General features: G+C 46.4%; 1 protein-coding gene across 1 annotated transcript; it reads right to left on the reverse strand.

Annotated features, from left to right (window-relative positions):
- Positions 1 to 450: 450 nt before the first annotated feature.
- On the reverse strand, positions 451 to 12099 carry LOC140263906 (uncharacterized). Its single transcript, XM_072359221.1, has 15 exons — positions 12016 to 12099; positions 11646 to 11708; positions 11231 to 11350; positions 10262 to 10347; positions 9972 to 10019; positions 8405 to 8452; positions 8133 to 8224; positions 7363 to 7494; positions 6690 to 6814; positions 5867 to 6066; positions 3786 to 3875; positions 2954 to 3119; positions 2332 to 2640; positions 1981 to 2063; positions 451 to 918 (listed from the first exon to the last, which is right to left on the reverse strand). The coding sequence occupies exons 1-14, from the start codon at positions 12097 to 12099 to the stop codon at positions 2004 to 2006; spliced, it is 1623 nt and encodes a 540-aa protein (XP_072215322.1). The 3' UTR covers positions 451 to 918; positions 1981 to 2003.
- Positions 12100 to 13062: the final 963 nt, after the last annotated feature.

The raw sequence follows: 13062 nt of genomic DNA on the forward strand, positions 1-13062 counted from the left end.
AGGCTGACTAAGCAACTCAGGGCGAAGCCCTGCTGCCAATTACTCTCCCACTGAGAAGATCCTGTACCTGCCATTCACAGGAGCTGTTAGCTAATCTCCCAGTTCATGGTGAAACTGACTGTAGGTAACAGCCATGAAGAAAACATGGAGCTTTTTGTAAGAACATTAAGATATATATATAAGGTAGAAAACACATAACAAGCAGCATTGTCCTAAATCTTCCCAAGCACTTTCCCCTCAGTGTGAAAAAGCATATTCTGCAGCCCAGACTTGCAGTACTTCCCAGACTTGCAGATGAACGTGAAGGTTTCACCTACGATTCCCTAATTTGAGCTCTGCAGGAAGGATAGGAAGCAGCAGGCCAGGATGGCAGTGGGCTGGAAATTCTGTGTGCAGAAAGAGCTGGTCTTGTGTCCATTCCTGTTCAAATACTGCTGCATTCAACAAATTGCACAAAGCACTTTTACTCCTTACCACTCAAACCCAGCTTCCCTTAGTACCCAGGGCAGCAGATAGATAGAACCATAAGAGAAGACAGAGAACCTGAACAGAAACAGGTAACAAATCAGTAGAGGTAGCTGTAAGTGAACACATTATTGCAATATTCAGAGACTGGGGTCTCCAGGCACGTCAAAGTAATGACATACAGGCTGTCAGGCACTGTGAATCTGTGCAGTGTGTGATTGTTCCCATCTTATCCCCTTTGCCAGGATGGTCCATGTACTGCAGTCTCAGCCACTGAGACCATCCGAGTGTTGAAGAACATTCACTTCTGCAGGAGTCCTGTCCAAAGGTGAAGTCCCAGCTGAGTGCAGCAAAAAACGTGTAATAGAAAAGGCTGCTGTATATCTGGATACATTCACCCAGCTCTGCAAGGCCCAGCAACACTGGAAGAGGATACGACTGAGCCATTCTGACCTGCAAAAAGTCAGGAAACACAACTCAATGGAGGACACAGGGACACCCCAATCCAACATGCTTGCATGTCTCTGCATCTGCACAGTTTCCTGTTTTCCACCTCAACTCAGGCCCTTCTGGTTACATTAATACCCATATAAAGGAATGAAGCAATTGAGTCAAATACTCCAGGCACCAAGAGAAAGACAAGATAGATCCCAGCTAAAAATCATTGCTGTGACCAGCTCATGAATTTCTGTGAGCTGAAGCACACAGGAAGCTCTGGCAAACCCGTGCAGTGCTGAGTCCCACACTGTATCTGTAGCCAACAGCACATTTTTTTGACCTCTTTCACAGTGATCTGTTACAAACCTCCTTTTCTCCAGAAGTGTATAATAGCATCACGACTGCTTCCTCCGGGCTTCAGCAAACAAACAGGGCAGGGGCAGAGGACCTTCCTGGACCTCTTTTATATACTCCTTTAACTTGCTCAGTTTATCAGAGTCTCAGTAACCAGCTGTGTCTACAGCTGCAGAGACCTCCTTTAAAACCTTTACTTAATGTCTTTGTGGACTGCTGCCTTCTCTCATGTTCTCAGCCTTCCCTTTGGTTCACTGCCTCTGCTACCCCCCAAGGCTCTCCATCCAGCATCTGCTTCTGACACGTGCTGCTCTCCAAAACATTAAGCCATTGCAGATGATTACCACAGTGTGCAGATATGCTTTCTGATAGTACCCCATCCAGTTCCAACCCTTTTAACTGCAGCCTCTATCAAACTGCGGGCTCCCTCCAGCAGCTTTGTTACTGTGCTGCAAGTACACCATGTACTGGAGGTGCTGGGAGCCCAAACTGATTCTGATTGATTGTTCCCACTTTTTCTGGTCTCCCTCTGCCATTGGTCTCTGCAGCTCTGGGACAGAAGCTAGCAGTCCTTCCCCTGTTTTTCCCGCTCTGCTTTTAGATGGTTGGTGGCCAAGAAATGCTCTAAGTGGAGTTTGTAGGACAGGAAAGAGTCCCTTAGCTCTCCATTTCCTGGGGAAGCTGCAGGTGCTGTCTGTCCTTCTGTGCGTGGTCCCCTCTTACCTTGTCACTTGGGCTGTACATCCTCAATGTGGAGCGCTTGACTGCAGCTCTGTACAGGAGCCATTCAAGGAAGCAGAAGAGGACTGCAGTAAGAAGAAGAGAAGGTATTATGGGAACATGAAGTGTTCTTAGCCCCTCATGTTGCAGGCTTCTAATGGGCACGTCAATAAGCCAGGCTCTCCCTCAGCCGAGCACTTTCAGTGAACACAGTTGTTATCTCAAGACCACTGAATAAAACCTGTAACCCAGGAGCACAACTTGTGGAAGTCCCCTCTTTCCTGCCACCAGACAGGTCAGCTTCACACGTCCCACAGTGGCTGTATGTGCTGGATCTATGACACCCTTGCTCACCTTCTGGATTTCTTGCATTGCCATGCGTATGGAAGAGTGAAGGCGAGGAAAAGCCCGCTGGCTGTCTCCCTCTTTGCCTGACTTTTCCTTTTTTCTGCTTTTGTCCAGGCTCTGTTGCTCTTGGTAATTGTTTGTCCTCCTGAGCCACAGTGGTCTAAGAACCGTAGCTGCTTCTGCCTGCAGAGTGGACTTGCCAGCAGGATGTCCTGGAGGACAAGGCTGCTCCTTGGGAAGGCTCTCCTCTGTGCTCGTGGAGTGTGTCAACGTGAGGCACTCCAGGTCTTTGTAATCCAGACTCTCGCTGCTTTTCTGAGGGAAAGAAGAGTGGATTCAGCAGCGGCTTGCAGATGTTCCACACAGCCCAAGCAGCTCAGTTCTGATGAGACAGCTGCGATCAGCATGAGGCAGGGGGTATCACCCATCCTCCTCCAGGATACCCCAGGACTCCTCAGCACCCAGCTACTTACATTGGCTGGTGTATGCACAAGAGGCCAAGCTGCTTGGCTAGCATTGGATACCCCCATCAGGATCTCAGGGCAGAGACAGTGCTGTAGTGACTTTCTCAGCTCAGCACACAGTCCATGCCCCTTTTCCTGCTGGAGATCCTCACCACTCCACTCACCTGCCCACAGGGAACAGTCAGTATCTCCATGAAGGGCTGGATGCCTACAGACTGATGATACCGAACCAGTTCAGTGAGTGAGGCATGAGCCCGGTCTTCCCCCAGGATTACATAGCGTGCATTGGGCTGCATCTCTATCATGTAGTGTCTGCAGCGGCCTTCTCCTCTGGGAAGACAAACAGACAGGCAGAAATTGTCATGGCATGGGGCCACAGTCTCTCTCTAAGACCCAGTCATCACTTTCTGTACTTGTCTTTAGAGCATAGGTGTGACCAGAACCTACAGTAACAAATACTGCAAAGATGCAGGAGATACTCTATGCAGGAATGTCCTGCACTGTGCTAACAGTTGCTGGAGAAGCAGCAATTTCCATGAAGTGAGTGATGGGTTGGAGAACCCAGGCAGCAGGATCCAAACCCCAGCAGACCCTGCTGCTTCCCACGCTCATTGCCCACATTACAACTCTGCACCACCCCTTGCCTGTGGCTGTATTACCATCATGACCTTGCAGCATATTCTGACTGCTTCTCTCATGACCTCCTCTAGTCTTCTGTGCTGCAGTCAGTTTCTTCTAACCTGGTTTTCCCTCTCACCCACAGCAGGACCTGCACCCTGCATGCTTTGGAACAGTGACAGCGCACCCAGTTTCTGGCAAAAGACAAGACTGCAAGCCTCCTGTCTGCTACTCCACACTGAGGCACCATCTCAGTATCTCACTCAAGAGATACTGAGCACCATGCTAAGTGGATTCTTCTCCATAGAATGCTAACTCCTCTATCTGTGAATAGCTCAGTTTAGAGCCTTCATATTCCTTCTCCACAAGGTTCATTACCTGTATGTCAGGGTGTATCCTGGTCGGCTCTGGCTGATCCGAATAAGGAAGCAACCCAAAGGCTTATCAATCAGCAAGTTTTCAGCTTCCCTGGAAGCAGGAAAGAATTTTTCAGCAGGAAGTGTGCAGCTGCCTCTGTGCAGAGACTCACAGCCTATCTTAATTGCTACCACTGTAGTGTTCCTCGTCCACAGGGCAGCTGGCATCTGCCCAAGAGGTCCCAGCTAGAGGTTTCCAATCTCAGGTGTGCTGGTACAGGGATACGCTAGCATGCTCATAGGATGCAACACTCAAAGCCTTTCCAAGCAGTGCTGCTCCAAACCTGCTCCAGCAGCATGCTGAGTGCTATAGCAACAACTGCTTTCCAGCACAGAGCATCTGACAAAGCATCGCTGAGATGAAGAGGTTAGGCACACGGGCATTTATGAGGTTTGAGGGTCAGTGGAAGAAGTCCTGGGTTAGTGGTGCCCAGCACAAGGTAAACTCAGTGCCTTGGGAAAATACCAAGTGGGATTACAGCACTGGCTCTCCACTTCCGGCTGGAAAGAAGTCTTCTCCCTCTCTGCCCAAAGGACAAAGCATTACTTTGTGCTTGCTGTGCTTTGGGTTAAAGGTGACTGCAAATCACCAATGCAATTTGAGACTGCTCTGATTGCTCTGTTATTTATACTACTGCACAGAGACTTAAATCCAGCACCAGGAAGCATCAGTTAGTAAGAATTTAAAACCTCGGTGTTTTTGGGAAGGATTTGCAGGCAAAGAACCTGCTGTGTCTTCCATTGTGAAGTACTTGTTGCGAGCCTATAGATGAGCTATGACAGTTTAGTCTCCCATGTGCTAATTGTTTTTGTGTGTTCTTGAATCTGTGGACAAAAGCAGTTACACAGGTGAGGGCCTTGTTAATCAACTATTAAAGAAAAGGCAGATACTAAAGAGCTGTCAGCTACTGCCAGTGTCCTCACTCAGCTAACATGCTATGTGGTCTCTCTGAATAATGTTCACACTGACAGAACAGCAAAATCCAGCTATCTGTGGTCTAGTAAAGCTGCAAGTCTCTCTTGGTCATAAGAGAAAAAAGTTAGAAACAGAAAAAAGATGACAAAAGTGCCCAAAAAACAGGCACACGTGGCACCAGAACCAGCACAGAAATCCACCTGAATAAAGGACACTGGCAGTTGGTAAGAATTCAATGTCACAGATGAATTTACACCCATGGAAAACTAGCTGGAAACTGTGACATCTACCTGTCTAGCTCCACAGCCTTGCTCCTGTCTCATCACTGCAGTGATTATCATTTCTCTGATGGTCACAGAGCCTGGAAAACAGTAGTGCTTGGCTTGGACATGATGGTAAAATGTGAGTTCACAGTAGCAGAATTTCAGGCATTTAAATAAGGGTTTTCTCCAAAAAAAAGTGAGAATTTGCAGTCATCTCCTCCTCCATAAAGGCAGGACTACATGGATGTGTCTCTCAGCCTAGAGGTAAGTAAAATATTAGCTATGCTGCACTTTCCTTAGATGACCAAAAGTATCAACAGAACACCTTTTATTTCCACACCTATGGGCTCTGGTGCCTCTTGTCACCAGGTATTCAATGAACTCCCTTAGTACTTTAAAAGACAACAAATACTAAATTCTGTATTCTTCTGTAATTTCACCTTAACTGAGAGGTGTGAAGTTATAATGAGTTAGACCAAAAGTCCATCTTCATTCAATCTCATGTCTATGCAAATAGTCTAGAACACGACAAATGTGTATGTATTCCCTCAAGAACTTTTCCAGACTCCCTTTCCTGCACATGATCAGTGTTTAAGAACTCAATATTAATTTCCTGTGAGTTCTCACAGTCTTTCCTTGGAGCCATGTAAAGTTTCATCAGTTGCATCCTTTCACAAGGCACTTTATGCTTCCTTTTGATGGTCTGAAGCTCACAATCTAGAAGTGAAAGGTTTTGCGTGCTGTTCCCATTCCTTAAGGAAGCAAATCCAGGGGAATCCATCCTACACATTCTTCCTAAGGAAAGAGCAGCTTCTACCTGCCTGCCACAGCCCAAACCGTGGCCAGAGTGTCCAGCATACTCACCTCCGGCTGATCATCCCATGCAGCCAGCTTGGAAAAGCCCCATCATCCTGCATGACTTTCTGGGCTTGTGTCTCTCTGAACCAGCGAAGAGTTGCTCCTCTCTTGAACTGCTTCATTTTTGCCTCTTCTCCTGCCTGTTCCTCTGTCCCCACAGCAGGGCGAGGCCCAGAAGGGTGCAGGAAGTTATCGAAAGGAGTAAACTGAAAATGAGAAGGGGAAAGCAGTAATGAAAGCAAGATAAGAAGCAGAGGCTCTCTGAAGGGATCACTGCGGTAGATCCCATCCTTAGATCCCTTAAGACAAAACCAGTCACAAATTAACAGACACTGCTTTCAGTTCCTCAAAGGTCACAGCATCGGATAATCAGGTAGGGGTTGGAAGGGACCTCAGCAGATCATCCATCCCATCCCACTGCTAAAGTAGGCTCCCTAGAGTACACTGCACACAAAAATGTCCAGATAGGTACCGAGTATCTCCAGAGAAGGGAACTCCGCAACTTCTCTGGGCAGAGAGAAGTTTTGTCACCCTCACAAGAAAAAGGATTTTTCTCATGTCTGTATGGAACTTTCTGTGCTAAGTTTGTATCTATTACCCTTTGTTTGTCACTGGGTACCACTGAAAAGAGCCTGGTGCCAACCACTTTGACTCATATCCTTATTCATGTCCTCATCAAGCTTTTTAACTAATGATACTAGAAAAGGACTCTGACTCCTGATAACCAGCAAGACAACATTCTCCTAGTAGAACAGGTGTGTGCAGAAGGTGAAAGCAGCAGGGAGCCAGCACACCTGGATAAAAGACCCCCAGCCACAGCCCGTAATACCTCTGTTAGCTTGCTGCGTGGCCGTGGCACGGGTGGCTGCGATGGCGTATCAGGTGCAGTCTGAGGACGGGGACAAGGGAGAGGGCGTCTCTTCCGTGGCACAGGGACTGGGTGGGAAATTCTTTCTGCAGAATAGGAAAGAAGTAGATGAAATTTATAATGAGAGATCTGCGAGATCAGTCCCCCCAGGTATGCTGTCAACCTTGGAAGAAAGACTTTGTCTTCTCAGCATAGACAACAGAAATGTTAGGAAGAGAAAAAAAAAAAAATCAAGAACATGAGTTTGTGAAGCTCAGCCCTTTCCCATCTCTCTTCAGCCAAGGAATCTGGGAAGGGGCAAAAAGAGGCACAGAGCCTGATAATCACTGTCAGCTCCCACTCTGCATGCCACTAAGAAGCCTACATCCAGGCATACAGCCATGATCCAAGTTCTCCTGTACAGAGTGGAAGGGAAGGACGCAGCTTGGCATTCCTCCCAGCACAGTTAGGCAAATGACCTTCCCCATGCCATTTCAGCTCCCCAGAAAGTCTCATTTTCAAGAGGCAAGAATGTCAGCACCTTTCTGCCCACTGCATCAGCCCTACAAGAGCCAAAGGCAGGCCATCATCACCTGGAGCTTACAACACCTCAAAGTGGCCATGCAGGCGATAGCGGGAGGGGGAAGAGACTCACTCTGGGCCTCTGCTTCCATTGCCAGTTGTCGACATCTTTCTCTTTCTGCCTCCTCCTGTTGCCGCTGTGCCTGAGCTCTCAGCTCAGCCAGCAGATTCAGATAGCTCTTCCTGCATCGGAATCGCCTGAAAACTGTTCAAAAAGAGCAGTGGTTAGGAAAAAATAAAACAGCGATAGTCATGTTTCTTCCACTCCCTGGCGGAAGCACACTTGGAAATATTCCTTCATTCAGCACAAAGCCCTCCACACTTGAAGCACAGAAACAAAGAGCAGTGTAGCCTCTCTGCTGTAAGCACTCAAAACCACGTGAGAACGGTTTTTTAGCAGCCAGATCACAGATTTAAAAAAAAAAACACAAAAACAAGTTACAAATCTAAGCTTTCACCTCTAATGTCAAAGCACAAGATACCTAAAAACAGTCACACAGAAGAGCCACTTTTAACCATCTATTGACTTGGTACCCTTCAAGCACTGGTCAATAAAAGCAAAGCTCTTTTCTATTCAGGAGACAGGATTTCCTTGATGTCTGTTCATGAGATTCACCAGAAGTGTCAGAGACATCACATTATACTGCCTATTTTACCAGGTACTGAAGAACACAAACTGAAAGAAGCACCCTTCTCATTCTGCTATGGATGCTACCCACCCGTCTTCCCGAGAGACAACAGGGAACAGCACGTGACAGTCAGACCAGATAACAACTGGACAAAAATTCCTCTTGGCCCTGATATGAGCCCAGAGTTGAGGGACTCTCCTGCTCCAGCGCTCACCTTTCTGTATGACAACTGCTGCTCTTTCCAGTTGCTCCACATATTTTGCCAGCTGATCCTGGTGCCAGTATTTAAAGAAAAGCCGTGACTTTCTGTGAGGTTGGAAAGAGAGAAAAGCACAGAAATGTACTGTTTGTTAAACTTGTATCCAGTCATCCTTTGGACAGCCTACAGCCATAAATTTCTCCCTGAAGGCAACCAGGTTACAGTTTACAGGTATAAAGTCTCTGCAGTTCAGGACTGTGCTGCCAGCAAGAATGATTCATACCTACCCACACAGCCAGCCTGTCAGGTCTGTACTTTGCAATATCTCCAAGCAGCTGAAAGAAGGAAAGAAAGCGAAAAAAAAAATCATTTTCCACATAGTGAACGCTAGGTGGCCTGTGTTTTTAGGCATATCAAAGGGGAGAAAAGTGCCTCAGTGTTCCTGCACTGCATTCTCTGTTCCCTGCCACTTAATCACACTCAGTAACCTGTTGTCAATACGTAGAGCTACTTTAGGTAAAGCTAGGAGAAGGTCCCATTCAGGAGCATCAAAGCAGGGCCCAGAAATAGACTTTGTTCTGCTCCCTCAGGGGCAATTCTGCAGAACCTGTCTTATTCTCAGAACTACTCTTCCTCATTCCATTTCCATCTAATTCTGAAGTACAGAAGTTACAGGCTCAGCAAGGCAAGACTTCCTTGAGAAAGTCTGTTTTTTTTTTAATTTCAGTTTCATTTTGCAAGCTTTGGTGATAAAACTTGGGTCACGCAGAAAGATTTCACACAAAACTCCAGCTCTGTCAAGCAGTCTCCTCCCTCTGCCTGCAAATCTAGGCCGTGAAACTGCAGTCATGCCTTTTTGCAAGTGTCCTGCACAGCAAGACAGAAACACTTACCCTGCAATTTCAGACAGCTTCTGCTAAGCTACATGCTAACAAGGAAATACATTCAAGGTAATTTTTTCTCAATTGCATCCTATGATTTTTGTACCTGGAAAATACAGTGTGCTGCCTGCCTCTCTACCACCATCTCCATCTTGCCCATGAGATTCCTTCTGAATCTCACTTGGGTTTGCAAGTGAAATTCAGTATCATCAGTAACTTCAAGGCATCTCTGCAAAGGCTGGAGAGGTTGTTGCCAGGAAAGAACTTCCCCAGTAGAACATTAAAATCCTTTTCTTAAGAGACAAAAAACCCAATCCGCTGGCTGTCTTATATGCATCATTGTCACTAATTGCAATTAACCGTGGCAGGAAGAAGGGAGTAGGACAGTGAAGAACAGGAGGTGTGGAGTGCTGCCCCGTGAGCAGGAATTAAAAACCTAACAGGACAAGACTGCACAGCTGAGAGACACACCTGGAAGGAACAGGCAGGTTTCTGAAGTGCTGTGGGCATGTTGCACTGATATGCGCATAAAAATTCTTGGGCCAAAAGTAATGCTCTTTAGCTTGGGAGATACCCAATGCTGGCTGCTTAGTCAGCATTGCCTTTATGTCCTTCCCCTTGTGAGACAATCAGAAAAAAACCTAGAAAGGCAACTGGCAGCTGTGCTGAGTCTTCTCATACTGAGTTCAAGGGACACCAATACTGTAACCCCCTACTTCGAGCCCATTAGCCAGTCCACCTTCTATAGCACTTCAACACTGGACTGAATTGCTACAGAGTAATTGAAGAAACATTTCATTTATCACTGTACCAAACTTTTAAACATTGATTGCTTTTTGTCTAGGAATTTGTGTTCCCTGCCACCACAAAAATGCATCCCTACTTTGGTGCTCCTAGTCAGTTTGCTTTCTCTCCTGAGAAGCATTCTCTGTAGAACAAACTGGATAACGCATAACAAAGGAGGGATTCTTACCTTCCTTTCGTCAAGGGAACATCTGGTTTAACTAGAAGAATTCCATATCTGTGAAAAACAAATGAATTCAGCGAGATAAGAGCCACATCTTGATGTGCTGAGCTGATCCATGTCAACCCCACAGCAAACAGTAACAGATCAGTCTTTCCCGCTAGGGTTCCCACAGCAAACAACCCCATGGTCTCAGGTATGCAGACTTCACAGAAGTAGTTTTATTCCCTGCCCATTTCTGTTTACCAGTGTTGTTCCCCTCTATATCTAACTAGGAACATTCAGAGGCTTTAAGATACCTTTCAGCAAATTCCTCAAACAATGGTCTCCAAGAGAAGCCATTTCTTCGGATCCGGATAGTCTCCAGCAGTCCATTGTACCGGAGCTGGAGCAGCACCACAAAGACAGGATTAGAGAAACAAACATACACAGGCCAGAACAGTCACTGGGACGTGAGTTTGTCCCTCTGCTGCCCAAACCTCTCTAGGTTAAAAAAACAAACAAGCAAAAAAAAAAACTTTCTTTCTGAAAGTGTTTCCTTGATTAAAGTCTGAGTTTACCACATCCTGAAAGTGGTGATTAACCACCCCTAACTGAAAGCTGGAAACCACAACATCCAAATAACTTCACCTGCCAGCCACGGGCACTACTTTGCACTGCTTTGCACATGGACTCTACTTACTTGTCCTCCAGAGGATAGCCTTCTACTTCTGAACCTGTACAAAGCAGTATTTGATGCACAGATCTGCTTCCCTTTTCATCCTGATTTTTCTTATATGACTATATATCAAACAGGCCGCAGAGCTTTCTGAACTCTTCTAACCATTTTCAATATTTTTTAAGGGCCTGGTTATCAGATCTGACACAATATTCAGAGATAGAGGCATCAGTACACATCAGCTCCTGTCAAAGCCATCCCATCTTGGCTCCTGTACAGAGCTGCCCTGGAGAGGTGTTGCATAGGAGATGCGAAGATGAATGCTACTACCTGACAAGCAGCTCTCTTACATTCATGAATATATGTAAAACTTGGACATAGCAATCTGTTTGACGAGAAAAACCTCAAATGTCCAGAACTTTCACATGCATAGAAGGTGTGCCCACTCTTACCCCTGCAAGGGAAGAGTCAGACCAGCAAGCTTCCAATGACCTCCACTACTTTTCAATAGGGTCTGTCTTTCCCCACCCTTCCATTCCTTCCCTGACTTAGATCCACTTCCTACTGAGACCTGGCAGAAGTACCTGCGAAGAAAACTGCTTTTCCTTACCTGCTGCAGCATCATTTGGCTGTCCACAACACTGGGCTGCTTCTGGCTGTTGGGCTTTATACAACGCACAAAATGTGGGTTGGCAGAATACATCCTCTCCATGAGCACCATCAGGGAATGCTGGTTAGGGCAGAGAAAGATCAATAGCCCAGCAGACCAAAGCACTGCCAGACTTCCAAGTGCGATACCCTGCAGCTGAGAGCTGCTTTTCTTCACCCACTAACTCAGACTCCTGAAACAGCAACAGTTCAGGCTTCAAGAGCCAAATCACTATGACAAGCTGCACCTAGCACCCGGAAAAAAAAAACACTCTTCTACACGCTGGATACTTCAGCTATGCTCAGTGACTGGTAAGCTCTCAAGTAAACAAGGCAGCATATATCCGAAGGGGTAATGCAGGGCATCAGTACTTTACCCGGAACTGAGTTCCAGCAGACTGTTTTCGTGTGCTGTTGAACTTATCCGCTCCCGGTACAATCTGAAACCAAACGCAAACACAAGGATCACCTCTAGCAGGAGAGCTTGATTGCTACCCAGAGATCGCTGCCAGAAAGCAGATGAAGAGAGAATAAATTTCAGGGGGCGGGGAGGTAAAAGAGTCACTGCAATAGAGGCAAGCAAAAACCTGTGTACAAAACAGGGAAGTTCTTGCCATCAGATTGCTGTCTGCTCCTACTATCAGCCAATTTCTGCCTGCTCTTGTTTTCAACCACTTTTTCCAGCAGTAAGCATCAGGTGCCTATGTCATAATTTATCACCTGCCACACGGGACTCAAGCACGATACCTTGGTTTTCTTGTGAGGCATCAGTGTCCCCGTTCTGGAGATAGAGGCTGGAAGAACAGAGACAAGAGTTAACTTTGTATCCATCTTTGCTCACAGTCAACCATTCCAAAACATTCCAGCCTTACTTCAAGCACAAATTTCCCCATGCATACTAAATCACAGACACTGCTTTAGGTTTCAGCATTTGGAAATGTAAGGAAAGAGCTAAAGACTGAGAGAAGAAAATGCAAGCATATTAAGCATACAATCCAAGTAACGTTATTTTCTGTCATGGAAAAGACAAGGCAGCTGGGTTACTAAGCAACTGTAAGTGAACTTCAAAGTAAAGATCATCCAGAGCGGGCACCTAACAGTGCAGAAAAAGGTACAGGTAGAGAGTGGAAAGCTCACCAGTGCACCATCAACGTGGGAGACTATACAAAGCAAAGTAACTCCAAATTAATTCAGTGATAAGATGAAAAACTCAGGGAAGTTGAGTTTTCTGAAGGATCAAATGACAGCCTGGCGTTCTGTTGATGCCATGGTGTCGTCTAAATCACGGAATGAGTGCAATCGGAAGGGATCCAGCCCCTCTGTTCCGCAGTGCCACCTAGAGCCCCTTGACAGGAACTACACAACCGGAGAACGAATGCACCGAGCAGCTTCTCTCTGATGTTGATGAGTTTTCACAAAGAGCTGAGACTAGACTGTGTAAAGGAACAGCCCCTTGATAGGGCAAGGGGGAAATGGTTTTAAACTAAAATAGAGGAGATTTAAGTTAGAATTGAGGAGAGAATTCTTTGCCCAGAGGGTGGTGAGGTGCTGGCACTGCTGCCCAGAGAGCTGTGCTGCCCCATCCCTGGAGGTGCTCATGGCTGGGTTGGATGGAGCCTGGGCAGCCTGAGCTGGTGGGGGCAACCAGCCCACTGCAGGGATTGGGGCTAGGTGGGATTCAAAACACAGTGCAGAATAGATGTGGAATTCATCAGTTACTTGTAAACCCCAGAAATTGTCTTGGACTTCATAATAATATAGAACAGAGAGAGTCCAAACAAGTGCTGCAAACAT

The sequence above is a fragment of the Excalfactoria chinensis genome, chromosome Z, assembly GCF_039878825.1.
Source record: "Excalfactoria chinensis isolate bCotChi1 chromosome Z, bCotChi1.hap2, whole genome shotgun sequence".
Lineage (NCBI taxonomy): Eukaryota > Metazoa > Chordata > Aves > Galliformes > Phasianidae > Excalfactoria > Excalfactoria chinensis.